The sequence below is a fragment of the Chiloscyllium plagiosum genome, chromosome 26 (genome assembly GCF_004010195.1).
Source record: "Chiloscyllium plagiosum isolate BGI_BamShark_2017 chromosome 26, ASM401019v2, whole genome shotgun sequence".
Taxonomy (NCBI): domain Eukaryota; kingdom Metazoa; phylum Chordata; class Chondrichthyes; order Orectolobiformes; family Hemiscylliidae; genus Chiloscyllium; species Chiloscyllium plagiosum.
Window position 1 is genome coordinate 45,804,510 of NC_057735.1, and position 26,244 is coordinate 45,830,753.

The 26,244-nt window shown below is 40.0% G+C and overlaps 1 protein-coding gene across 2 annotated transcripts in view; it reads left to right on the top strand.

Annotated features, from left to right (window-relative positions):
* LOC122563313 (bile acid receptor-like) overlaps positions 1-26,244 on the top strand; it is a 153,089-nt gene that overhangs the window by 105,461 nt on the left and 21,384 nt on the right. For both annotated transcript variants that reach the window (XM_043717027.1, XM_043717028.1), the window contains 4 exons: positions 5,982-6,121; positions 10,946-11,050; positions 20,690-20,789; positions 24,334-24,462. In XM_043717027.1, coding sequence (XP_043572962.1) covers positions 5,982-6,121; positions 10,946-11,050; positions 20,690-20,789; positions 24,334-24,462 — 474 coding nt within the window. The remainder of the gene's footprint in view (positions 1-5,981; positions 6,122-10,945; positions 11,051-20,689; positions 20,790-24,333; positions 24,463-26,244) is intronic.

Genomic DNA, 26,244 nt, shown 5'->3' on the forward strand with positions numbered 1-26,244 from the left:
CATAGACTTTGGTAATGCGTTTGATAGGGTTCCCCATGGGAAACTAATAGAGAAAGTGAAGGCACATGGTGTGCAGGGTGTTCTAGCTAAGTGGACAGCTATCTTCCACCTATCGTATTTCCAGTGCCCCTCCCCCAAATTCCCTCCCCCCTGTTTTATCTCAGCCCGCTAGGCACACCAGCCTCATTCCTGAAGAAGGGCTTATGCCCGAAATGTCGATTCTCCTGCTCCTCAGATGCTGCCTGGCCTGCTGTGTTTTTCCAGCACCACATTTTTCAACTCTGATTTCTGGGATGGCATGACTGATATATGAAGAGGAACTGGATTGGTTAGGACAATATTCACTGGAGTTTAGAATAATTAGGGGGGCTCTTCTCATAGATATTCTAATATTACTACCAGGGTAAATGCAGAAACGATGTTCCTGATGACTGGGGAGTCCAGAACCATGGATAATAGTCTAAGGATAGGGGGTACACTATTTAGGACCAAGATGAGGAGAAATGTCTTCACCTAGAGAGTGGCGAGCTTGTTCTTTAATACAGAAAGCAGTACATGCCACAACACCAAGTATTTTCAGGAAAGAATTAGCTATAGTTCTTAGGACTAAAGGAATCAGAAGGTATGGGGAGAAAGCCGGAACAGGCTACTGAGTTGGATGATCAGTCATGACCATATTGAATGGTGGAGCGGGAAAAATGGCCTATTCCTGCTCCTCTTTTCTATGTTTCTATGTACATTATTCTAATTTCACATTGCAAGTTCACAATGACTGAGTCTCCACAGCCTTCTAAGTTTGAGAATTCCACAGGCTCCCTACTCTTTGAACTAGGAAATGTTTCCTCATCTCAGTCCTAAATTGTCTACTCCATATCCTGAGACTGTGTGCTCTGATTCTGGACTCCCCAGACAGGAAAAAGATCCTCTTTGCATCTAGTCTGTCTATCTCTGTTAGAATTTTATATGTTTCAATCATATTCTGTCTCATCCTTCTGAGCTCTAATCATTACAGGTCCAAACAAATCCATATCTCTTCATATGACAGTACTGCCATCCCTGGTAGTGCCTAGTGAACCTCCTCTGCACCTTCTCTAATGATAAGTATATCCTTTCTTAGGTAAGGAGACCAAAACTGCATGGTGTTGATCATATCTTCACTAAGGCCTTGTATAACCGCAGTAAGATACCCTGTTCTGAACACAGACCCTCATGCCATGAAGGCTAACATACCATTTGCCTTCCAGTTGCTTGCTGCACCTGCCTGGCTACTTTCATTGACTAGTGTACAAGGACACACAATATATACCTCCCAATATATCACCATTTAAATAATTACTGTTACTTTCTGTTTTTCAGACTAAGATACATAACTTCACATTTAGCCACATTATAATACACCTGCCAGATACTTGTCCACACAAGTCTCCTTGCATTCTCCTCATAATCCCACCTATTTTTATGTCATCAGCAAACTTGAAAATGTTGTATTTGATTCCTTTATTTATGTATATAATGAATAACTGGGGCAAAAGCACTGATCCCTGAGGTAGTCTACTAGCCACTGATTGCCTCTTGGATTGAATACTATCCCTAATTTATTTTGTAAACCATGATTGAGCCACGTTTCATATTTTATTCATTCCAGACAGGAATGAATAATTGTTGTAATCCATACACACCTTCTTCAAGTATGAACCATAGCCTATTCACTGTCAACTCTTTTAGTAGGTTTCCCCAAATTATCCTTGTAAATTCACTCTTCATACCTTTCCTTTATTTAGCCTCACATTTGACAGCTTCAATCTCTACCTTGATGATGAATTCTATCATATTATAGTCGCTCTTCCTGAAGGACCGCACACAAGATTGTTAATTAATCCTTTCTTATTGTCTTTCTAGAATAGACTATTCTCTGTTTGGCTCCTCAACTTATTGGTCCATTAAACCATCACAAGTACACTTCAGAAAATCCTCCTCCACAATACCATTGCTAGTTTGTTTCACCCTAACTATATGTAAACTAAAGTCATCCGTGGTTACAGTTCCATGTCTAGGAAACAGACATCCAAATCCTAGACTTTCATCTTCCATTTGCTGCAGTTGCTAATTAACTAATCTTTTCCCTTACCTTCACCTTTGATACTTCTGTCCTCAGCAAAATCTCCAATAGTCTTTTAATTATTGAACTGAATACAGGCCTATTTTGTTCTATTATTTTCAGAGTTCAAATTGAGTAAATGACTGGCTGGACAATCCAACACCATAGTCAACTACACTATATAACACCACCAGACCCAATTGTCTTCTGCCAAAATTATCCAGTAACCTAAATCATCCCGGAGAACTAAGATTACATGTGTCTTCTTTATCTTCACTATCTCAGATTTCCTAAAACCCTTTTCCCTTTCCACCTGCATTCCAACTTCTAACAATGTGCACAAAATAAAGACAGTCTGAATTTCATAACATTTGTCTAAGTATCAGGTTCATAGAATTCTCAAAATGTTTTTCACTCTGAGGCCTAGCAAATGTTATAACCACATATGACCAAACTCATCTCGTTAACTACCTACCCTGCTTCTATGGAACCTCTCCTTGCCTAATTCTAGTTCCACCTTATCACTCACTGTATTCACAATGCTCTCCACTTCCAGGATTTTTAAGAATGAACTGGCAGCCCTGACACTGGCACAGGTACCAGACAAGCGCAATTAGTTCAGAGCTGCCCAGAGCTGCCCAGCTCCCCTCTCTGTCATGGCAGAGAGGGGAGAATTCATGCCCTGCATTTTGGCCAGGAACCTGGACGTTCTGCTGGATGGGATGGTGGCAAGGAAGAATATCCAATTTCTCTAGGACCAAAAGTAAGAGTAAAGATGCCAGACCATGCCAATCAGGTCTGAGATTGCTACCCAGGTCAGTGCAATCCCATCCTTCTGGAGGAATGCGCAGCGTTGTGGGAAGAAGGTCAGTGATCTTCTCCATTCCACTAGTGTGCCACCATCATTTCTCAATGCCACACACTCACTTGGGCCCTGCTCCTGTCATCACTTCCCACAGAGTCCCATCCTTTGCCACTCTCACTATTTCCTGGAAGATCTCCTCCTGCTCACTCACACATGAAACTGTTTCAAGTGTAGTACTGTACTAGCTAATGCAGTGCTAAGAACTTGACACAAAAAATCTTTTTAATCAGAGAATCATGGTACCATTTTCACTGGTCTGATCAAAGTAAGAACTCATGGTAATTAGTTTGGTGCATTATACAATCTTTGAAAAGCCCAGTACTCCTGCGCCTATATTGTTTTTGCTGTCGCTTTACATGGAAGATGATGGTTGCCGAATTTAAACTACTGAATCAACTCAGAAGGTCATCTCACTCACTGTCTCACACACACACACACACAATCAGTTCAGTCTGAGGTGTGGTATTTAAAATGTATGCACATTCTGTAAATCTGTGTCCTGTGAGGGATATTAGAGCCTGCAATGTCAGATGCCAACGTCTGTGGATGTGGGATTCATGTGGGCCAGTGCCCATGGAGCGCAGCCTGAGGTGTCCAACATGGAGGTCCTTCAGAGCAAGTGGCAAGCTGAATTTGCCAGATACCCGCTCTGATGTCCATGTCAAGGTTTTCAGTACCCAGATTTCTCAGTGATAGGATAAGAAGCTGCATATTAATGAAGTCAGATGTGCAGTTAATAAGGTCATTAACAAGTAATAATTTCTCCTTTGCAGGCAACTTTTCATTGCCTAGTGAGAATTGCACTTCAGCGCCCAGTACCTGGTTAAAAGATGCAGCAAAAAGCTAAATGATCTACAGCAACAGGAAGGACAGTCTGAGGAAGGATCACTGGGCCTGAAACATTAACTCTGGTTTCTCTCCACAGCTGCTGCCAGAAATGCCGAATGTATTTATTCCAGCAATTTCTTTTTTTATTTGTAAAAGATGCAGCAAGTTGTTCCCAATTTCAAATTAGGCCTCACAGGAGGTCTCACATGATTCTACCACTTGACAGTCCACACCGTTCAAGGCCCTACTCAATTCTGCCCTTCAGGCTGATTCTAAATCCATACAAGTGAATGGATTAATTAAAATATTGTACCTTATAAATTCAGCTGCTACTTCTCTTCTTGTTCACCGAAACAGGGAATGGTATAACCATCTCTATACTCCCAGGGCATCCTATAAACATCTCTGTACTTCCAAATCTCTTACCTTTCTTCCCCAAATCTTCCAAGCTCACAATTGGTCAAACTCCTCTCCACTCCTTTGATCCCATTCTCAGTAAACTAAAATCCACCTAGCTTTCATTTTGGATCCACACGTTAACTGATTCTCCAAATGGTATTTGGACTTAGGTACTGTGCCTGTGCTTATAAATTGGAGAGGGTTCAAAAAAGATTTACCAGGATGTTGCTGGGACTGGAGGATTTGAGTTAGAAGGAGAGGCTGGATAGGCTGGGACTTTTTTCACTGGAGTGCAGGAAGTTGAGGGGTGATCTTATCAAGGTTTATAAAGTTATGAGGGGCAGAAACAAGGTGATTAGCAAAGGTCCTTTCCCAGAGTGGGTTAGTTCAAAACTAAGGGACATATTTTTAAGGTGAGAGAGGAAAGATTTAAAATGGACCTAATGGGTAACATTTTCACAAAGAGGGAGATTCATATGTGGAATGAACTGCCAGAAGAAGTGATATATGCAGGTACAGTCACAACACTGAAAAGGTAGGATAGGTACGTGAATAGGAAAGATTTAGAGGGACATGGGCGAAACGCAAGCAAGTGGGACCAGCTTAGTTTGGGAAACTTTGTTGGCATGAACTTGGTTGGACTGAAGAATCTGTTTCTGTGCTGTGTGACTTTATGATTGTATGAGTACGAAGTTCATCCTTAAATTCCCCTGCATTCTTCTCCTTCAACATTGTTCCTCTATTATTTAGCATGATGTGCAACCTTCTGTTATTTCAGAACATCTCTACGAGTGAATGTCTCTGAACGTCTGCACCCATCATTCTTGGAGATCCCGACAGATTTAACCGTAAACAAGGCCTCGTATTTCTGCATGGTTAGATGGAAAAGATCCCATAGCACTATTTTGAAGAAGAGCATGGGGAATTAATTTAAATCATTTTATTTATTCCTTGCTTTCTTGCTTTGCTTTTGTGTTTTCACATTGTTTGTCTTAGAAGGGCCACAGTTTACTTCAGTGAATAAAGGTATAGGCAAAGTTGAGAATTATGGTGAGGGAAAAGCTTTTGTGCTTGGATTCACTACAAACTCTATTCTTATGCCACTGTCTCCATCCACAAAATGCCCAATATCTCAGGTTCACGTAGAATTTTCCCAACCTCAGGATCCCATTTATCCATATGCTGAGTTTCCAATCCCATGTTCTTTTCAGGAGAAAGATTGCCTATTTTCACCTCAGTATCATTGTATGTTTGAGCAAATTCTATAGATTTTAACCATAATATTCAAAAAGGCAACACTGGGGAGGAGTTAAGCTTTAAGTTGAAAGGAAGAATGTAAAAACCAATAAGCCTCAAACTAGGGTATGGAAGAAGTAGAAAGATTTGAAAGAAAGTCAGACAAGTGATCTAAATTGAAGGAAAGAACTAGAGGTTAAAGAAGACCTAAAAAGAGAGGAAAGAATTATTGTGAAGGAAACAGGTAATCATTTTTGCAATACTTGCTGGATAGAATGCAAGGAAGTACCACAATTTCCACATAAGTCTCTCTCTTACTCTATTCAGTGGCCTACAGAGACACTATGGTATTATTATCTCTTCAGCAACCTAGAAAGATGCTGCTGAGTAAGAAAGGGAAGAAGCCAGGTTTCTGGGGGTCAAGTTCCCAGTTCTGGATAATGGAGAAGGGTTGGCTCACCACAATAGAATGCAAAGAAAACACTAGTTATTCTACATGACAAAATTTGAACTTGTTATTGTAGGTCTTTTAAAATATATATTACATTTTTATAGGTTTGCTGACAGAAATTCAGTGTAAATCTAAGCGTTTGCGGAAAAACACCAAGCAAGTCATGGACCTATTGTGTAACATAAAGATGGAAGAAGAAGGAGTTGACAGTAAACAGGTTTCATCCACAACCAAGGCTGGGAAGGTAAAATGATTCGGGTTTAGTGTGAGAAAACTCTCTGTCTGAAGATTACTTTTAACAACATTCCTTATTTTGAAAGGATAATGACTTCATGGCACGGTTTTATTTTATATAGAGGAGTCAGAGGAATTGCGTATTATTTGCCTGTTATTCAAATTTTCACACATTCATCAAATGCCCAACTCTATTGTCAGAACGGAAATGTGAACTTTGATGTCATTTGAAATGTGTCATTCAAATTTTGTACACTGTCTTATGCATACTTTTATGATTGCATTGCAGTTGTTCGACTCAACCTTCATATTTAGATTTCATTTCAGTGAAGTGCTTAGGAACATTTTTCTATGGCAACTAGCTCTGTAAATGCATGGTGTTGCTGCCCATGTGTTGCTGTTGTTGTTTCCAAGAAGGGAATTTACTATTAGCTTTGGCTGGTATAACAGTATTCTGACTGCACAATGGTTCCTCTGAAGTTCTGGCTTGTTCATCCAATGCTGTCAGTGCTGTATCCTTTATTGAACTGGCTACAAGGTGAAGCTTCCCAGTACCTTGTGAAATAGGTTATATGTCTATGGCAAGCCAGGAGGCACATTGGTAAAGTATCTATCCCATTTCTATCCCATATTTCTGGTAAGTTCATAGACAGATTCTCATTGTGAGATTTAGCAAGTTATTTTGTGCAATTTATCCACTGTTCACTTCATTAATAATGCAACATATCCCACAGCATTGCTCCCATGCTATCTTGCACTCAGCAGAGTCGAAATGTTTGCTGGTGCAAGTACCTTCTGATCCTCATGTAACAGGCACCATATTTAAATCCCAGCTGCATATAATGTCAAATCTGGTCTGAAAGAGCATTTGGGTCAGTGAGATCCAGAAGAACACTCCACAAACCACTGTTTACTCTTTCCTGCCTCACACTTTGCTATTTCATCCACATCTCTAACTAATGCACATGATCTATTACTCTCAATCGACAGCAGGCAGCAACTTGTCTCAGTAGCTCTCATCTACCTCATCTCCCAAACTGCTAACCTTCCTTACTCTCTGCACTTCCTACTCAGTCACTTTGGCTCACCTAAACTTTCCTAACTGATGAAGGACCAGCCTCCTGACTGATCATAGACCCCCTTCAGTGTTCGTTGCTGCCAAACACGATAAGCTTCCTTGCTATCTGAATGTGCTAAAAGGCAAGGCAAGGCAGGGATGCTGTGAACATCCAAATGAGTGATCACTAAGAAAACAAGCTAAGAACCATGATATTCATTCAGTTCAATGCAGTATTGAAGTGCTGAATTGTGTTAGAAGTGAGCCCAAAATGTGCTCTGATGATTTGGTGAGGTTTGTCCTTTGCCAATGCCTACCTACATGGAAACAGGATGGAGGTGGTCACTGCTGTGTAGCATGCCCTGAGGTATTGGATAAAATGAATGGCTGGATAAGAATTTGGTGAGCTGCAGCAGACCACCAACTAACCACTCAGACTTTCACATCAGGAATTGTCATCTTCTCACTGTCTGGACAAATAGCAAACTGCATATAGGTGAGGCAAGGTTAGGAAACAACGAGACCTTAGTGCATGCAAATTGATTCCTGACTTGCTATTTTCATCTTGCTATCTTGCCTGGAAAATTGGACTTTTCTTCTCAATTTTGAGATTCTCACTTTCCCAATCTTGCCATATTTTCACCACTGACTCGCCATTGCCCACCTTGTTCAGGGGTTAGGAAGATTCCACACATAGTCTTTAAATTACTGTATACTGTCTTTTTAATTGGACATATGTGAATTGTCATTGACTGTTCTTCTGGGTGATGTTCCTTCCCCAGACAGTCTGTTCACATAGCATTTGCAGTTGCTGGAGCACCTGTATTTATTCAGTTTCCATTACTGGACAGCTGTGGATGGTTGGGTCTGATGGTCATCTGTGGGCTGCACAGCTGCTGAGTTCATTTCTCCATGGTCAGCTGCCTGCGGTTGAGGAACAGCTTCTTTAGTTTTACACATATGCTGAAAATTGTTATGGCATATCTGGTTGTTCACTTCCATCCTACATGATCAAGCTGACAATAATAATCAAAGGTTGCCTTTTAGGCTGACTCTTGAAGAGAACGTTGAAGGTTTGAACTCTCCAATGTCAACTCTGAAAATGGTTTGGCAGCCTCATCAAATTAAAATGTCTTTCTCCTATTTCTCCATGATTTTCCACACAAACCTGCCTGGATTCAGTAGCATTTTTGTTATGGAAAAGCAAGTTCAGGTGCACTATGACATTAATCTTTGTACTGGACTATTTCCCATGCCTTCAGTTGGTGTGTTTCTCCACTCAAGGATTGCCTTGTTTGCATCTGTGCAGGATTTGCTTGATTTCTGTATGATCTTCCAGTGCTGCCTCAGCCTTCCTATTTGACTGGGGTTCTTATGGAAATGATGTATGGTGTTGAATTTCCCAATCCTTTATGAAGCAGCTTGTGAACTAAGGGTAATTATCCCTCATCACTATGTTGTGAATGTTGTAGCAGCTAACGAATGAACTCAGCTGGCCCATCTCCCAGTAGCTAAAATGGTAATCAGCAATTCCTGCAAAAGTAAAAAGGTCAATTCCCTATTTTATCAATGGTCTATCGGGGGTGTCATGAACTATCAGCAACTCTCTAGCTTCGTTAGCTTGGTACTCATTACAAACACAGCTCTGTCTATAAATTTCAATCCCCTCTCATTCTAGTGAACTCCGAGTACATATCCAAAGTCCTCAACCACTCCTCATATGACAAGCCTTTCATCCCTGGGATCATTCTTGTGAACCCCCTCTAAACACCCTTCAAGGCCAACACACTCTTCTTTAGAGTTAGGGCCAAACCTGCTCACAATATTCCAAATGCGGCCTTACCAGAGCATTATGCAGCCTCAGCAATTCATCCCAGCTCTTGTAGTCTAGTCCTCTCGAAATGAATGCTAACATTGCAATTGCAATTGGGTATGTTTGCCAAGCTGGGAAGTTGATTTCATCCTCTTCTAGGTGATATCTTCAGTGCTTTGGAGCCGCCTGTGAAGCGCTGCTGTACTGTGTCTTCTGGAATTTATTTGTTTCTGTTCCTGCTGCTTATGGTTGCAGGTTCTGCTGGTTTGTTGTAGTGCTGGGGACAAATCATCTGCAAATCAACTTCCCAGCTCAGCAAACATACCAGAACCATGGCAATTGGCACCCAAGCTACAAATCTTTACACAAACCTTGAATTGCATTTGCCTTCCTAACTGCCAATTTCCTAACTGCAATTTCTACCAATGTCTGCTAATACCTGTTCTTCCATATAGCTTTTCAATCCTTAATCTGGCTCCAATCTGACAACATATTATGAATTCAATCCAGTGCTATGTTGCCTGTACTATGTCTTATATTGAATCTGTTGTTGATGGATCTCCTAGTCAGTACTGCATGGTAAAGTTCATATCATTATGGCAATTCAGAGGGCACATTGCATTTATAGTGTTGCATTTGTATTTCAAAGAATTACACTCTTTTATTGAGTCCACCTCCTACTCAACCAAATGGTTGCCGATATCAATTGCTTGGCTATTGAGCATACAGCAGCTCTGTGTGACCCTGTGCACATTTGCTGGATGACTTTCTTTTTAGAAATTGATATATAGTGAACTGGTGAAGTGTTATATTGATGTGCACAAGATAAATTGTTGTTCACCACTGTGATTGTGTTTTGACCCTGCCAACTAATCAGAATTCTAACTCTCTGAATTAATAAAATAACCCTTCAAGGCATGATAACATACCATACGTCAACAAATCACATGAAAATACACAGCAAATCTAATTCCATGACTCTCCACAATGTATCTATTTAGGTAAGGACTGATAAACTGGATTGAGTGGAATGATACGACAATAAGACGCAGGAGCAAAAGTAGGCAATTCAGCCTATTGAATCTGCTCCACCATTCAATAAGATCATGGCTAATCTGATAATCTTCAATTCCTCTTTCCCACCTTATTCCATTAACCTTTGATTCCCTTAATGTTTTAAAAATCTGTATATCTCAGCTTGCACTTAACAAACCAGTCTTGACAGCCTCTGTGGTAAAGAGTCCCAAAGATTCACCACCCTCTGAGAGAAACATTTCCTCCTCATCTCTGTCTTAAATGGGCAAACACTTACTCTGAGACAATGCTGTCTGATCTTAGACTCCCCCATAAGCAGAAAACAACTTCTCTGTATCTACATTAAGGCCCTAAAGTCTTATATGTTTCAGTAACATCACCTCTCATTCTTCTCAGCTCTAATGATAATTGTCTCGAGCTACTCAACCTTGCCTCATAAGAAAATCCCTTCATACCCTAGGATCAACTGAGTGAAATTTCTCCAATGCCAATACATCTTTTCTTCGGTACGGGACACAAATCTGTTCACAATATTGTGGATATGGTCTGATTAATGCCTTCCATGGTTTTAGCAAGGCTTCCTATTTTTATAACTTCATTTCCCTTGAAAGAAAGAGAAGCATTCCATTTGCCCTCCCTTTTACCAATTGAACCTGGATACTAGTTTTTTGTGATTCATGCACAAGGACTTTCAAATACTTCTGTGCTGCAGTCTTCTGCCATATTGTCCTATTTGTATAATTTTCAGCTCCTCTATTCTTCCTATCAACATGCATAACCTCCCAATTCTTCATATTTTAATGTACCTGACAAGTTTTTTGTCCACTGTTGACTTTTTATGTCATCCAATTTGCCTTCTCACCTATTATTCACAGACGTTGTGGCGGAACATTCACTTCCATTTAAATACTTTCCATTCTTTTGAACAGATACAGGAGAGAGTTGAGTTCACACCCGAACAACAACAACTTCTTGATTATATTGTGGAAGCTCATCACAAATATCGAATACCCCAAGAAGCAGCAAGAAAATTTGTATGTATTGGAAATAACACAAACAGCAAATATACATTCCAATTTAAATATTAAAGCTGGTTTTTAATTTTGTTTTAACAGAATCAAAGGTAATCTGGTTTAGATTCATCTGTGTTTTTACCCTTAGTCCAAAAGTGGTACGGTATCACATGCTTTGGTTGCGTGAAGATTATATAAATGTGCAATAAATTTTAATATTTTGATCATCTTTATATGCATGCTTATGTATGTAAAGTTGCTTATATAATTGAGTTTAGTTTGTTGCTATCTTGAGATGGTTTGAATATAGGCACAGGAAACAGTATGCGGGATTACAGCACAAACTTCACGTAGTCAATTAATTTCACTGACTGTATTGTGTAGCCAGTATGAGCGTTATTGAATGGCTGTGCACCTGAGCAGGGTTTTCAGAATTGTGAAAGACTACTGCCACAAATAACTTGTTACAATACATTAGATAGGAAGCTAATCTGCCTTCAATATGGTTCCCAGATGTCCCATGTTGAAACTTTATTGCTTGAACAGCACAGCAGGTCAGGCAGCATCCAGGGAACAGGAGATTCGACGTTTCGGGCACAGGCCCTTCTTCAGGAATGAGCAGAGAGTGTTCAGCAGGAGAAGATAAAAGGTAGGGAGGAGTTTCAGCAGGAGAAGATAAAAGGTAGGGAGGAGTTTCAGCAGGAGATGTCCCATGACTACTTGTGTTTTCAGCCAGAAGATGCTGAAAGGAGCTTTTGAAATTCAAATAATTTTTCCAACGGTGAACAGAAACTCATTGACAATGGTATCTATGGAGGTGTGATTAACGTTACATGTCTCTCCAGAAACCAGAAAGAAAGAGGTCTATCAAAGCTAATGACTGAGATAATTAATAAGTTAATCACTTACTTCTATTTAAAACCAATGGATGTGTCACTTTTGCAGAATTGAACTAACCCAATACTTAAAATGGAAGCATGATTCCGTAGTTTGGATAGCAGTCATTTTTAAAGTTTTGAACTGTTAGTAGGTCTGGATATGAGCAATAATTTTGTCAAGATCTGAGGAGAAACATCTCAACACCAACAGAGAGGTATCGCGGACTGCTATACTGAAGCAGGTTACCATGAACTAAGAGCTGCAGTCACACCAAAGGAGTCTTCACTCACTCCCAGGATCTATTCTATTTAATGGGAGCAACATCTAACCACTCAATTAAAGAAAGCATCATAGGTACTGAAACTGACTTCAACTTTTTCAACCACTTCACTTTGGAAAGAGAATCTTCAAGCAAGTCAGATCTGCAATGATAGTAAAAATTGACCTCAATATCATTTTCATTTATAAGATCTGTCCTTGATTATTTTAAAACTTTGTGCCTGCAGGTTAGGCATTAAATACTTTGCAGCAATAATTAACTAATCTTTTTTTTCTTCACTTGTGGGACATGGGCATTGCTGGCTGGGCCAGCACTTATTACCTAGAGAAGGTGGTGGTGAGTTGCTTTCTTGAACCATTGCAGTCCATGTGCTGTGGGCAGAGCAACAATGCCATGAGGCATTATTTTTTGATCTTGTTTAAAACATAAATTATGCTTCTGGTTATTTTTAATTTGAAATACTTAAAAATGAAAAGAGAGCTATGTGTGAACTTACATAGAACATAAAACATAGAACAGTCCAGGCCCTTCAGCCCTCGGTGTTGTGCCGACCTTTTATCTTACTCTAAGATCAAACTAACCTACATACTCTTCATTTTACTATCACCTATGTGCATATCCAAGAGTTGCTTAAATGTCCCTAATATATCTGACTCTACTACCACTGCCGGCAGTGCATTCCACTCACCCACTGCTGTCTACCTCTGACATCTCCCCGAAATATTCCTTCAATCACCTTAAAATTATGCCCCCTCATGATAGCCATTTCCACCCTGGGAATAAGTCACTGGCTATCCATTCCATCTATGCCTCTTGTCATCTTGTACATCTCTATCAAGTCACCTCTCATCCTTCTTCACTCCAATGAGTAAAGCCCTAGCTCCCTCAACCTTCCTTCATAAGACATTCCCTCCAGTCCAGGTAGCACCCTCGTAAATCTCCTCTGTATCCTCTCTAAACCTTTCTCATCCTTCCTATAATGAGACAACCAGAACTGAACACAATATTTCAAGTGTGATCTAACCAGGGCTTTATAGAGCTGCAGCATAACCTTGCGGCTCTAAAACTCAATCCTCCTGCTAATAAAAGCCAACACACCATATGCTTTCTTAACAATCCTATTAATCTGGGTGGCAACTTTGAGGGATCTGTCGATGTAAACCCCAAGATCCCACTGTTCCTCCACATTGTCAAGAATCCTGTCTTTATCCCTGTCATCTGCATTCAAATTCGATTTAGCAAAATGAATCACTTCACACTTTTCCAGGTTGAATTCCATCTGCCACTCTCAGCCCAATTCTGCATCCTGTCAAAGTCCCTTTGCAACACCCTCCACACTATCCACAACTCCACCGACCTTCATGTCATTGGCAAACTTACTGACCCACCCTTTCACTTTGTCATCCAAGTCATTCATAATAATCACAAAGAGCAGAGGCCCCAGAACAGATCCCTGCGGAACACCACTGGTTACCAAGCTCCAGGCTGAATACTTTCCATCTACCACCATTCTCTATCTTCTGTAAGCCAGCCAATTCTATATCCAGACAACCAAATTTCCCTGTACCCCATGCCTCCTTAATTTCTGAATGAGCCTACCATGGGGAACCTTATCAAACACCTTGCTAAAATCCATGTACATTTCACCCATTGCTCTACCTTCATCAATGAATTTTGTCACATCCTCAAAGAATTAAATAAGGCTTGTCAGACATGTCCTGGCCCTCACAAAGTCATGCTTCCTATCTCTAATCAAACTCTGCTTTTCCAGATAATCACAAATCCTATCCCTCAGAATCCTCTTCAATAATTTGCTCACCACTGACATAAGACTGACTGGTCTGTAATTTCCAGGGTTATCTCTATTACCTTTCTTGAACAAGGAAATAAATAGCATTTGTCACCCTCCAATCATCCATTACTATTCCAGTGGACAGTGAGGATGCAAAGATCATTGCCAAAGGTGCAGCAATCTCTTCGCTTGCTTCCCATCGGAACCTTGGGTATAATCTGTCTGGTTCAGGGGACTTATCTATCGTTATTTGTTTCAAAATTTTCAGCACATCCTCCTTCTTGACATCAACCTGTTTGAGCATATCAGCCTGATTCATTGTCCTCACAAACGACAAGGTCCCTCTCACTAGTGAATATTGAAGCAAAGTATTCATTAAGGACCTCCCCTACATTCTCTACTCCAGGCTCAAGATCCCTCCACTATCCCTGATCAGCTCTACCCTCACTCTGGCCATCCTCTTGTTCCTCACGTAAGTGTAGAATGCCTTAGGGTTTTCCTTAATTCTACTCACCAACTCTTCTAAGTCCATTCTTCAGTACCTTCCTGGGTACCTTGCAACCCTATAGAGACCTGTTTGATACTTGCCTCATCAACCTTAAATAAATTTCCTTCTTCCTGTTGACTAGATGTTCCACATCCCTTATCCTGCAAGGTTCCTTCACCCTATCATTCTGTCTTTGCCTCAGTGGGACAAACCTATTCAGCACTCTCTAAACAACCTCCACCTCTCTGCCCTGCATTTCCCTGAGAATATCTGTTCCTAATGCTCCACAGTTCCTGCTTAATAGTATTATATTTCTCCTCCCCAATTAAATAATTGCCCATACCATTTGTTCCTATTGCTCTTCATGACTATGGAAAAGGTCAGGGAGTTGTGATCGCTATCACTGAAATACTCTCCCATTTAGAGATCTGACACCTAGCTTCCAGCACCAAACCTAATGTGGCCTCCACTCTAGTCAGCCCATTTACATATTGTGTCAGGAATCCTTCCTGGGCACACCTGACAAAATTTGCGCCATCCAAACTATTTGCACTTAAGGAGGTTCCAATCAGTAATAGGAAAGTTGAAGTCACCCATGACAATAACCCTGTAGCTTCTGCACCTTTCCAAAATCTGCTTCCCAATCTGCTCCTCCATATCTCTGTTGCTATTGGGGAGTCTGAAGAAAACTCCCAATAAAGTGACTGCTTCTTTCCTGTTTCTGACTTCCACCCACACTGACTCAGCAGACAAACTCTCATCGATGACCTATTCCTGATTATCCCTGATACTATCCTGATTAGTTCCCCCACCTTTTTTACATTTCCCTTGTTCCTTTTGAAATATCTAAACCCCAGAACATCAAAGCTATACAAAGGTTTTGTTCATGGGCCACTAAGAGTCCATGCTTGGTGTAAGGTTGCAAGATTAACATGGATTAAAATGAGTTTGTTTTACTTAAAAGGCAGGTGCAATATGGCAGGTTCAGGTTCTGGAATCATATTAAAATTGATTTTGACCTAGGGATTATTCAAATGGCACAAATTGACAGAGAGCAAACCCCAAAACAATCCTATGTTGCATTGGAGACTTGAATTGAGTTGGAGAGGGAGATGGTGCCAACAATCTGGAGGGTCCTCCAGAGAAACTTTGCTTAGACAATGGGATATTTGAGAAGTTTGCTTGGAGGACCTCTTAACTCATGTAGATAAATCATATCCCTTCTTCTTTCCAGCTTCTGCTTTAAGGACTCTTGTGGGATCAGATAGATGTGGCAGCCACTGCCTGAGTTTTAACCCTGAGGACCTGAATGTAGTATTGTAAAAAGTTTCACAACTTCACACAAGTGATCAAGTTCATTCAATGCATGTTTAACTGTTATATCTTCCAACCACACTATCGTATCTCACACAGCTCAATTCACCATAACTTTACCATGCTAACCAATAATCTCTGTAACTTCAAATTTTTAAAAACCTTAGCCATGGAATGTGGGTATTGTTAGCAAGGCCTGTATTTGTGTCCATCCTATTGCTCTTGAAACAGAGTGGCTTGTGGTCCAAGTAAATGAAAACAACATTGCTTTGAGTCTGGGGTCACATGCAGACCAAAGTGGATAAAGATGACAGATTTCTTTCCCTAAAGGATATTAGTGAACCTAATGAATTTTATAACAACCAATGATAGGGGTCAGGATCACCTTCACTGACACTGGCCTTCAATTTGAGATTCATTAACTACCCTAAATTCCACCAGCTGCTGGTGCTGGGATTTGACATGGTGTGCCCCCCTGGGCAACTGGATTACTAAGCCAATGACATTATCACTATGTCATGATTGTTTTTTTCAATTCCTTCATGGGAATGGTAAACACCCACCTGAAATGCCCAGGAGAATGTGGTGGTAAGCTGTTTTCTTAAACCATTGCAGCTTTTCAGAGTCTTCTTTGCTTTTAAACTTGATGCCATGAGGTTTCATGGGACCTATATTCAAAGTTGATGATTCCCAGGAGAACTCCCTCCCCACTGGATATCACTGCCCGTGATCTAAGACATAAACAAGGAAGGTGATGGTTGTATATGGGTCAGTGCATAAGTTACGATTCCATGATTATGACTGTGTCAGCCTATTTCTTAACTAGTCTGTGAGATAGCTATCCTAATTTTGGTCCAAGTCCTCAGAGATTAGATCTTCCCCACTTTGCACAGCTGGAAACCCCACACTGTAGCATGGTGGCTCAGTGGTTAGCACTGTTGTCTCACAGTGCCAGGGACCTGAGTTTGATTCCTGCCTTGGGCAACTGTCTGTGTGGAGTTTGCACATTCTCCCTATGTCAATATGGGTTTCCCCTGGGTGCGCTAGTTTTCTCCCACAATCCAACGATGTGCAGGTTAGGTGAATAGGTCCTATTAAAATTGCCCACAGTGTTCAGTGATGTGTAATTTAGGTGTATTAGTCTGGGGTAAATGTACAACAGTAGGGTAATGGATCTGGATGGATTACTCTTTGGAGGGTCAGTGTGGGCTTGTTGGGCCAAAGGGTCTGTTTCCGCACTGTTGGGATTCTATATCATTCTAAAATCTCACCGCATGCATGCACTGTGCATTTTCAAACATAACAGTTAAATCTACCAAATGCTTTGCATCACATTCACTGAAATACATCTCTCTCTCTCTCTCTCTCTTCCTCTCTGGCTTGACATTTTGGCACATATTTGGGGGTAATGGAAGCTAACTCATGGGGATAGGCATAGTTGCATGCCACATTCATGCTCTCATCATCTTTTGAGTAGTTGTGGCTGAAACTGTTAATCATGATGGGGCTGAGACAATTAAAGATAATTTTATCCTTGTGTTTAATCCTTCTCCTCACATTGTACTACACTCCCCTTCCATAATTTCTTTTGATTTTCAAATTGTAGTCGTGCAAACCCAAAACAGAAAATGCTGGGAATCACCTGTAGATTTGGCAGTATCTGTGAATAGAGAAACATAGTTAGAATTTCAGGTCAATGATTTTTTTAGCTGACTTCTGGCACCTGCAAGTACTTTGCTGTTTTATTAGTGAAAACATATACTTCTTCCTTTCCCTTGCATGCTTTCAATGCAACTCTACCCTTGCACCATTCTCCTTTCTGATACCTAAGCCAAACAGCGGTGGAATAACAAGAGATGGGAGAACAGAAAGTCAGTGATAAAGACGAAACTGTAGAAGTTTATTATTTGGTTCCAGAGAAATAGTAGTCTCATAAGATACCAGAAAACCTACTTAAAAAAGAAAGAAAGTTTTGCTTATCTAGTTTGTATTAATTTAATTACAAAACAATCTATTCCAAGCACAAAAGCTCATAACAAGACTTTTCATCGTTTAAAAGAAATAAGTCAATGTTTGAGTGTTTACCTTTTGTTCAATGCCCATGTAATGATATTGCTTTAAAAGTGATGACACTTTAAGAAGTTCAACATTGCAGATAAACCAAATATCTAAATGTCATGAGCAGAAGTCAAGGTCATTCAACATTATAGCACGATAGGCAAGGACCAGTCTAGAGATTGCTCTGTATGGTCTGGCCTAAATTAGCTGCAAGTAAACCTACTAGAGATCTCCACTTAAATGGAATCCACTGTCTCGTTTGTGTTGCATAAACAAAACACAAGTAATTACTGCATAGTGTTCACCTGGGATTATCTCTTTCAAATCAGAACAAAGAAGATGGTAATGCAGGCTTGAACAGCAAACAACATACAGCAAACAACCAGTAATTCATACAGGTCAGAAAACAGAAGAAAATAAGTACAAAAAAACAGAAGATTGGGTGCTTTGAGCTGGACAAAACAGTCAGGCAGTCAACCAATTCAAAACTAACCTATTTAAGTCTATGTAAAATTTAAAGGATCAAGAGTCAAATGTGTGCCTGAATTCAAGCAAAGGAAAGAATGGGCTGCATCCGGGAATTGCACCAAGTCACCCTAAGAATCTCTAAAATAGACATTAAATAAAATTAAGCCAAAACCAGAAAAACTACTTACAGTGCTGATAATACATTGAATGCATCAAAAAAAAGCTGAAATCCATCAGGAAATACTGCTGCAGGCACTTAAGGAGTGTCTTACAAGAACAGGATTATAAAAACAATGAATCTTGTATATAAAGTGTCTGAAAAGACCCAAAAGAACAGCAGAAGGTTGCATTCCAAACTCCCAACAATAATTGGAAGTCCACAGATCTTCTATTCAAGATTTTTGAACAAGAATGCAACAATAGGTCAAACCATTGAAGAATCAATTAATCGTGAAAATTTTGAGTTGCTGTAATAAGCAGTTACATGAAATCAATGCCTCAAGCTTTTCTGAAAAAGACAGAAAGATCCCATAAATATACAGAAAGTGTTAGAAGGTCAACTACCTGAAAGAATCAATTTTACAATTAAATGCTTAGAATTGATGTCCAAGACACAACAGTCATGGGAATCAATGGATCAGTTTGATCTTTAAGCAAGATATAAAACTTCCACTGGACCTACAAATAGACAGAATAGACATTGAGATAATAGATCTGCTCAAAATTGACATATTGCACTTTGGCCACCATAAATGCAACTAAAATTAAACACACTGCTAATGGCCCACAGTTGAAAGCATTATGGAATGCTGTTGTTGAAGTGTAACCTGACACGATCAGAGGTGCCAGACACTTTTAGATGCTTTTGGCCTTACAGAGGTGATTTCAGTATCTCCAGAAATGACATCTGAAAAAACAAACAATATTTATGCCTGAAGCTCTCTCTGCCACAACTACAACAGAGACATAAGGCCATAGATGAATAAAACAATGGGCGTGTGACATTGGCCAGGAACCAATGATGACACTGAGACATTAGTGAGGGTGTGCAAAGCATGCTAGAACCACCAGCCACGGTGATGTAAAGAACCTCTATACCCTCATGAGATTCTGTCAGTCTTTTAGTTCATAATCGTCACTGATTTATTTAACATGAATGGAGGTAGTTTCATCTTAATCACCAACTCATTTCTCCAAATTTTGAATCAGTCAAGTAAAGAACACTTCAATAAACTTGTGGCAGACGCATTGAATGATATATTCAGTTTGTTAAGTTCATTAGAATAAATTATTTTTGACAGGCTGCAGTAAATGAGGAAACATTTCAGGAACATAAGTGTCAATTGGGATGTGAAGTATGTGATGTCCTCACCACATTAGCCCAGATCAAGTCATCTCACTGAGCGAATGGTTCACTAAATCATTTATCCTGAAGGACAATGAAATAATACTTTGGTATCACACTTCAGAGCAACAATCTGAATATAGATTGTTATTATCAGCAGAGATCTTATTCAGCAAGCATATGAAAATTATTTTACCACCTATCCAAATTCTCTGAGATGTAGAATGCACATCAATGACAACAAGAGAGGATGAAGATGATACACAATTGACATGCAAGAATGAAGTTATCTCAACTACATGTAGAACAAAATGTTAGAATCATACTCCTCACAATGGATGGGGTTTACTGCAGAGATATTTAAAGTGTACATGGAACACAGGTTTTACAATCCCATAATATCCAATGGATCAATGTTGAGGATAAACAGAAGCCAGCCAGGGGAAACAACATTCCAATTGTGTACAGTGAATGCAAAAAAAAAGGACAACAATAAACATACTGATAACATGCCTGTGAATAAACAAAAAGTCAAGGATGAAATCCACAACACGAGAAGATCACACCACAACAAGCTTTGCAAGAGTTGTTAAACCACTAAAATGACAGATGGATTATTTGACTTAAGTACTGATACATTTTATAAGCATTGGGCCAGATTTTCAGAGGAATGGTAATATCACACAGATTGTCAAACTATTCCTTGTTTTTGACAAAATGAAAGAGCTCCACATTTCTGACTGGTCCCTCATAGCACAGAACCGTTGAGGGAAGGCAAAGCACAACCCCTCTCTCACAGCAGTCACTTGTTATGTTCTATAATTTGAAGGTATAGCATCACAAGTAACAAGGTATAGAACCACAAGTCCTCACTTTCTCCATCACAAGTAACTACCAAGTCAGCTCCTGTGAATTATTGTGGGAAAATATTTAATTCCCATTATGTTTTTCTAATGAAATTATGATGATTAATTCATCCCATTTTTAAATAAAACATTATGTTCAGTTTCTGATATCACTTTGTCTTTATGATTCAGTTGCTGGAACTTTCAAATCCTGTGGAGAATCTTCTCCGACTGACAGAGAATGCGACACTTCATGTTGAAGTATTAGTGGAGTTTACCAAACGATTGCCAGGTGAGAAGTGCTCAAATTTTCTGTGCTACACTGATTATTTGTTGGCCATGCCACATGTTCCCATTGTATAAATTTCAACAATTCGTGCAACAAGAGTGCTACACTTTTGTTGCAATGTGGGAATCAGAATAAATGAACAAATTAGATTAACATCCATCTACAGCACCTTAAAATTTTCTGACTTGGAGTTACAACATAAAATTTTGAACTAAGTTGATATGCATCTTCATTTCTTATCACATGTCCAGTCAATATACATCTCTTATTGCTACTCCCAATGTGTGCTTTCTTTTGTTATAATGGCATCACTTAATTTATTTATACAATTAATTTTAAAATGCTATTTTATTCAGGTGAAAAAAGCATTTGTACTTCAGAGTATGTAATGGAGAAGCAAATACTGACAAGTAGAAAGGCAAATGCCTTACCGTAAGATTGCAATTCAAAATAACTTTTTATATAAGAAAATATAGTAAACTTTCACAGTGAAAACTATTGGGGACCTATAAAAAGTGCCCCATTGAGGCCATTTGCTTCATTTATGTATTGTTTGTATCTGAGCTCCCCAGAAATTTCCTGTGTAGCAATATAGAAATATAGAAGATTGGAGAGGAGGAGGCCATTCGGCCCTTCAAGCATTGTTCCACCATTCATTACGCTCATGGCTGATTGCCCAACTCAATAGCCAAATCCTGCTTTCTCCCCAAAACCTTTGATCCCATTTGTCAACTTTTTGGCATCAACTACTTCTTGTGGTAATGAATTTCACAGGCTCACCACTCTTTGGCTGAAGAAATGTCTCCTCATGCCCATCCTAAATGGTCTACCCAAATCCTCAGACTATGATCCCTGGTTCTGGACACATCCTCCATTGGGATCATCTTCCCTGTATTTACTCTTTCTAGTCCCGATAGAATTGTTCATTTGTCTGAACTCCAGCAAAAACAATCCTCACCTAGTCAATCTCTCCTCATAAGTCAGTTCTGCCATCCCCAAAATAAGCCTGGTAAACCTTCCCTTTCCTCCCTTGAGACCAAGAGCATTCTTTCTCAGAAAAGGAGACCAAAACTGCACACAGTATTGCAGGTGTGGCCTCACCAAGGCTCTGTATAACTGCAACAACATATCCCAGGTCCTGTACTCGAAACCTCTCGTAACAAGGGTCAACATACCATTTGCCTTCTTTACCGCCTGCTGCACCTGCATGCTCACCTTCAGTGACTGGCGAACAAGAACACCCAAGTCCTGCTGCACCCAAGTCCTGCTGCACACATCCCTCTTCCATTTACATTCATTCCGGTAGTAATCTGCCTTATTGCTTTCACTTCCAAAGTGAATAATTACATTAGGCGGCACGGTGGTTTAGTGGTTAGCACTGCTGCCTCACAGCACTAGGGACCTGGGTTTGATTCCAGCCTCGGGTGACTGTCTGTGTGGATTTTGCACATTCTTCCCATGTCTGTGTGGGTTTCCTCCCACAGTCCAAAGATGTGCAGTTTAGGTGAACTGGCCGTGCTAAATTGCCCATAGTGTTCAGGGATTTGTAGGTTAGGAGTATTAGGGGTAAATATAGGGTAGGGGAATGGGTCTGGGTGGATTAATCTTCAGAGGGTCGGTGTGAACTTGTTGGGCCTAAGGGCCTGTTCCCACACTGTAGGAATTCTATGATTTATCCAAGTTGCGCTGCTTCTGCCATTGATTTGCCCACGCACCTAACCTGTACAGATCATGTTGAAGGATCATTGTCATCACAGTTCACTTTCCCACCCAACTTGGTATCACTTTTAAACTTTGAGATGTTACATTTTGTCCCGCAACCAAATTATTAATATGTGTTGTGAGTAGCTGGGGTCGCAGCACTGATCCCTGTGGCATCCCACTAGTTACTGCTTGCCAATTTGGAAAGGACACATTAATTCCTACTCTTTGTTTCCTCTCTGACAAGCAGTTTTCTATCCATCTGAATACACTTACTCCAGTCCCATGCATTTTAATCTTACACAATAATCCCTTATGTGGGACTTTGTCAAATGCTTTCTGAAAGTCCAAACATTGACTGTCTCCCCCTTGTTCAACTCTACTGGTTACATCATCATAAAATTCCAACAGATTTGTCAAGCATGATTTCCCCTTCATAAATCCATGTCATCTCTTTCCGATCCGGTCCGAGCGCTTTCTAAACGCTCTGCTATAAAGTCCTTGATAATGAATTCGAGAATTTTCCCCACCACCAATATTAGGTACTGGTCTCTAATTATCTGTTTTCTCTCTACCTCCCTTTTTGAATATTGAAGTGACATTAGCTACCCTCCAATCTGTAGAGACTGTTCCAGAGTCTACAGAATCCTGGAAGATGGCCACAAATGCAACTATTATTTCTAGAGCCACTTCTTTAAATACTCAGGGACATAGGTTATCAGGCACTGAGGATTTATCCATCTTCATTCCCATCGATTTTCCCAGCACCACTTCTCTAGTAATATTGATTTCCCTCAGTTTTCCCCCTCACTAAATCTTGCATTCTCCAACATTTCTGGTATCTGATTTGTGTCCTTTTTTGTGAAGACAGAACCAAAGCATATATTCAGTTGCTCAGCCATTTCTTTGTTCCCTATTATACATTTCCCCATTTCTGTCCATTCGGGATCTTACATTTGTCTCCACCAATCTCTTTCTCTTAGCATATATATAGTGTCAGTCTTTATATTCCCTACAAGCTTACTTTTGTACGGTATTTCCCCTTCTAATCAATCCCTTGGTCCTTCTTTGCTGCATTCTAAACTGCTCCCAATCCTCAGACCTATTATTTTTCTTGGCCATAGATTGGCCCTCTTACTGACTTTGCTTTTGTGCCAGACAGGAATAAACAATTGTTGCAGTTTACCTATGCGTTTGCCATTGCCTATCCACTTTAAGTAACTCTCCCCAATCTATCAAGGCCAACTCATGCCTTATATCTTCATAGTTTCCTTTATTAAGATTCAGCACCATAGTCTTCGTATCAACTACCTCACTCTCCATCTTGATAATAAATTCTATCATGTCATGGTCGCTCATCCCCAAGGGGTCTCACACAGCTAGTTTGGCAATGATTGCCCAGTAGCCAGTTTAAGATGGTCTGCTCTCTAGTTGGTTGCTCCACATACTAGTCAAGAAAACCACTGCAGTGTAAAGTGTTCAGGACTTTCAATCAATTTTCTCTTTACTCATGGAGAAAAATAGAAAACTAAACATTTCTCAGGTTCATAGATAAAACAGTCTGGTCCTACCTATTTTTTTATTTTGCCTTGCATTCTTTACCTTGCTGAAAAAAATGCATGTAGAGGGAAGAAAATGTATGATTTAGTTTGAAAAATGGGAATGAGTTTGACAGATTAAAAAATAGTATTTGAATTGTATTAAATGTTGGATAATACAAACCATTTTCAACACAGCATTTTTGTTATATTGTTTATGATTATATACTTTTTATTTATTCTGAAAAGAGTAAATATGGTGTTGAATATTACATTCTGGAAATTCAGAAGCGTGTGTATTGTTTAAGGATTCCAGACATTAGACCATGAAGACCAGATTGCATTGCTAAAAGGTTCCACTGTGGAAGTCATGTTCCTTCGGTCTGCGCAACTGTATAACCAGCGCTTCACACAGATTAGTCACCAATTTATCCAAGGTGAGTAATAAGTAATTCAAATAAAGACTGACTGCTCCATCACTAACTCAAGTTACATTCCCTGACCTTGGCTTAGTGAAAAAATCATTTTAGTAAGTACAGAAAACACAGTTCAAGGACTGGAACAAGCTGCATCTTTGAACTCTTCCTTTTCTATCATAATAAAGAAATGGTGGGAGAAATAGGAAGTGCAGTTGTGGTAATTTTCCAAAACTTGCTGGACTCTGGGCAGTTTCATCAGACTGGAAAACAGTAAATGTGAATCTACTGTTTAAAAAGGGAGGTAGACAAAAGATATGGAATTATAGACATATTAGCTTAATCTCTATAATGGGGGAGATGCTTGAGTTTATTATCAAGTAAGAAATAGCAAGGCTTCCAGATAGAAATTATCCAGTTGGGCAGACGCAACATGGGCTCATGAAGGGCAGGCCTTACTTAACTAATCTTTTGGAATTCTATGAAAACATTATGAGCATGGTGGACAACAAGGACCCAGTAGATGTGTTGTACCTAGATTTCCAAAAAGGCTTCAACAAGGTTGCTGGATAAAATAAAGATGCATGGTGTTAGGGGTAAAGTATTGCCCCTAAGAGGATTGGTTGACTAACAGGAAGCAAAGAGTGGGGATAAATGGCTGGCAATCAGTGAGTACTCGTGTGCCTCAGGGATCAGTGTTGGGAGGACAATTATTCACAATTTATATCAAAGATTTGGAGTTGGGGACCATGTGTAGAGTGTCAAAGTTTGCAGATGACACTAAGATGAGTGGCAGAGCAAAGTGTGCAGAGGACTATGAAATTTTGCAGAGGAACATAGATACTTTAAGTGAGTGGGGAAAGGTCTCGAAATGAAATACAGTGTTAACAAATGTGAAATCATCCATTTTGGTAGGAGTAACAGTAAAAAGGATTATTACTTGAATGATAAAAAGTTGCAGCACGCTGCTGTGCAGAGGGACCTGGGTGTCTTTATGCATGAATCACAGTTGGTTGATCTGCAGGTATAAAGTGAGGACTGCAGATGCTGGAGATCAGAGCCGAAAATGTGTTGCTGGAAAAGCGCAGCATGTCAGGCAGCATCCAAGGAGCAGGAGAATCGACGTTTCGGGCATGAGCCTGAAAGGGCTGAGGAAGGGCTCATGCCTGAAACGTCGATTCTCCTGCTCCTTGGATGCTGCCTGACCTGCTGCGCTTTTCCAGCAACACATTTTAGGCTCTAATCTGCAGGTATAACAAGTAATTAGGAAGGCAAATGGATTGTGTCCTTCATTGTAAAAGGGCTTGGGCTTAAAAGCATGGAGGTTATGTTTCAGCTGTACAGGATGCTGGTGAGGTCACACCTGGAGTACTGCATGCAGTTTTGGTCTCCTTACTCAAGAAAGGATGTACTGGTACTGGGGGGGGTATAGAGGAGGTTTACGAGGTTGATTCTGGAGTTGAGGGGGTTGGCTTATGAGGAGACACTGAGTAGACTGGGATTACATTCTTGGAATTTAGAAGTATGGTGGGGGGGGGGATATTATAGAAACATATAAAATTATTAAGGGAATAGATAAGATTGAAGTAGAGCGGATGTTTCCACTGGCAGGTGCAACTAGGACAAGAGGGTATAGCCTCAAAATGATAGGCAGCAGATTTAGGACTGAATTGAGAAGGAACTTCTTCACACAGAGAGTTGTAAATCTATAGAATTTCCTGCCCAGTGAAGTAATTGACGCTACGTCAGTAAATGTCTTTAAAGCTAAGATAGATTTTTTTTGAACAATAAAGGAATTAAGGA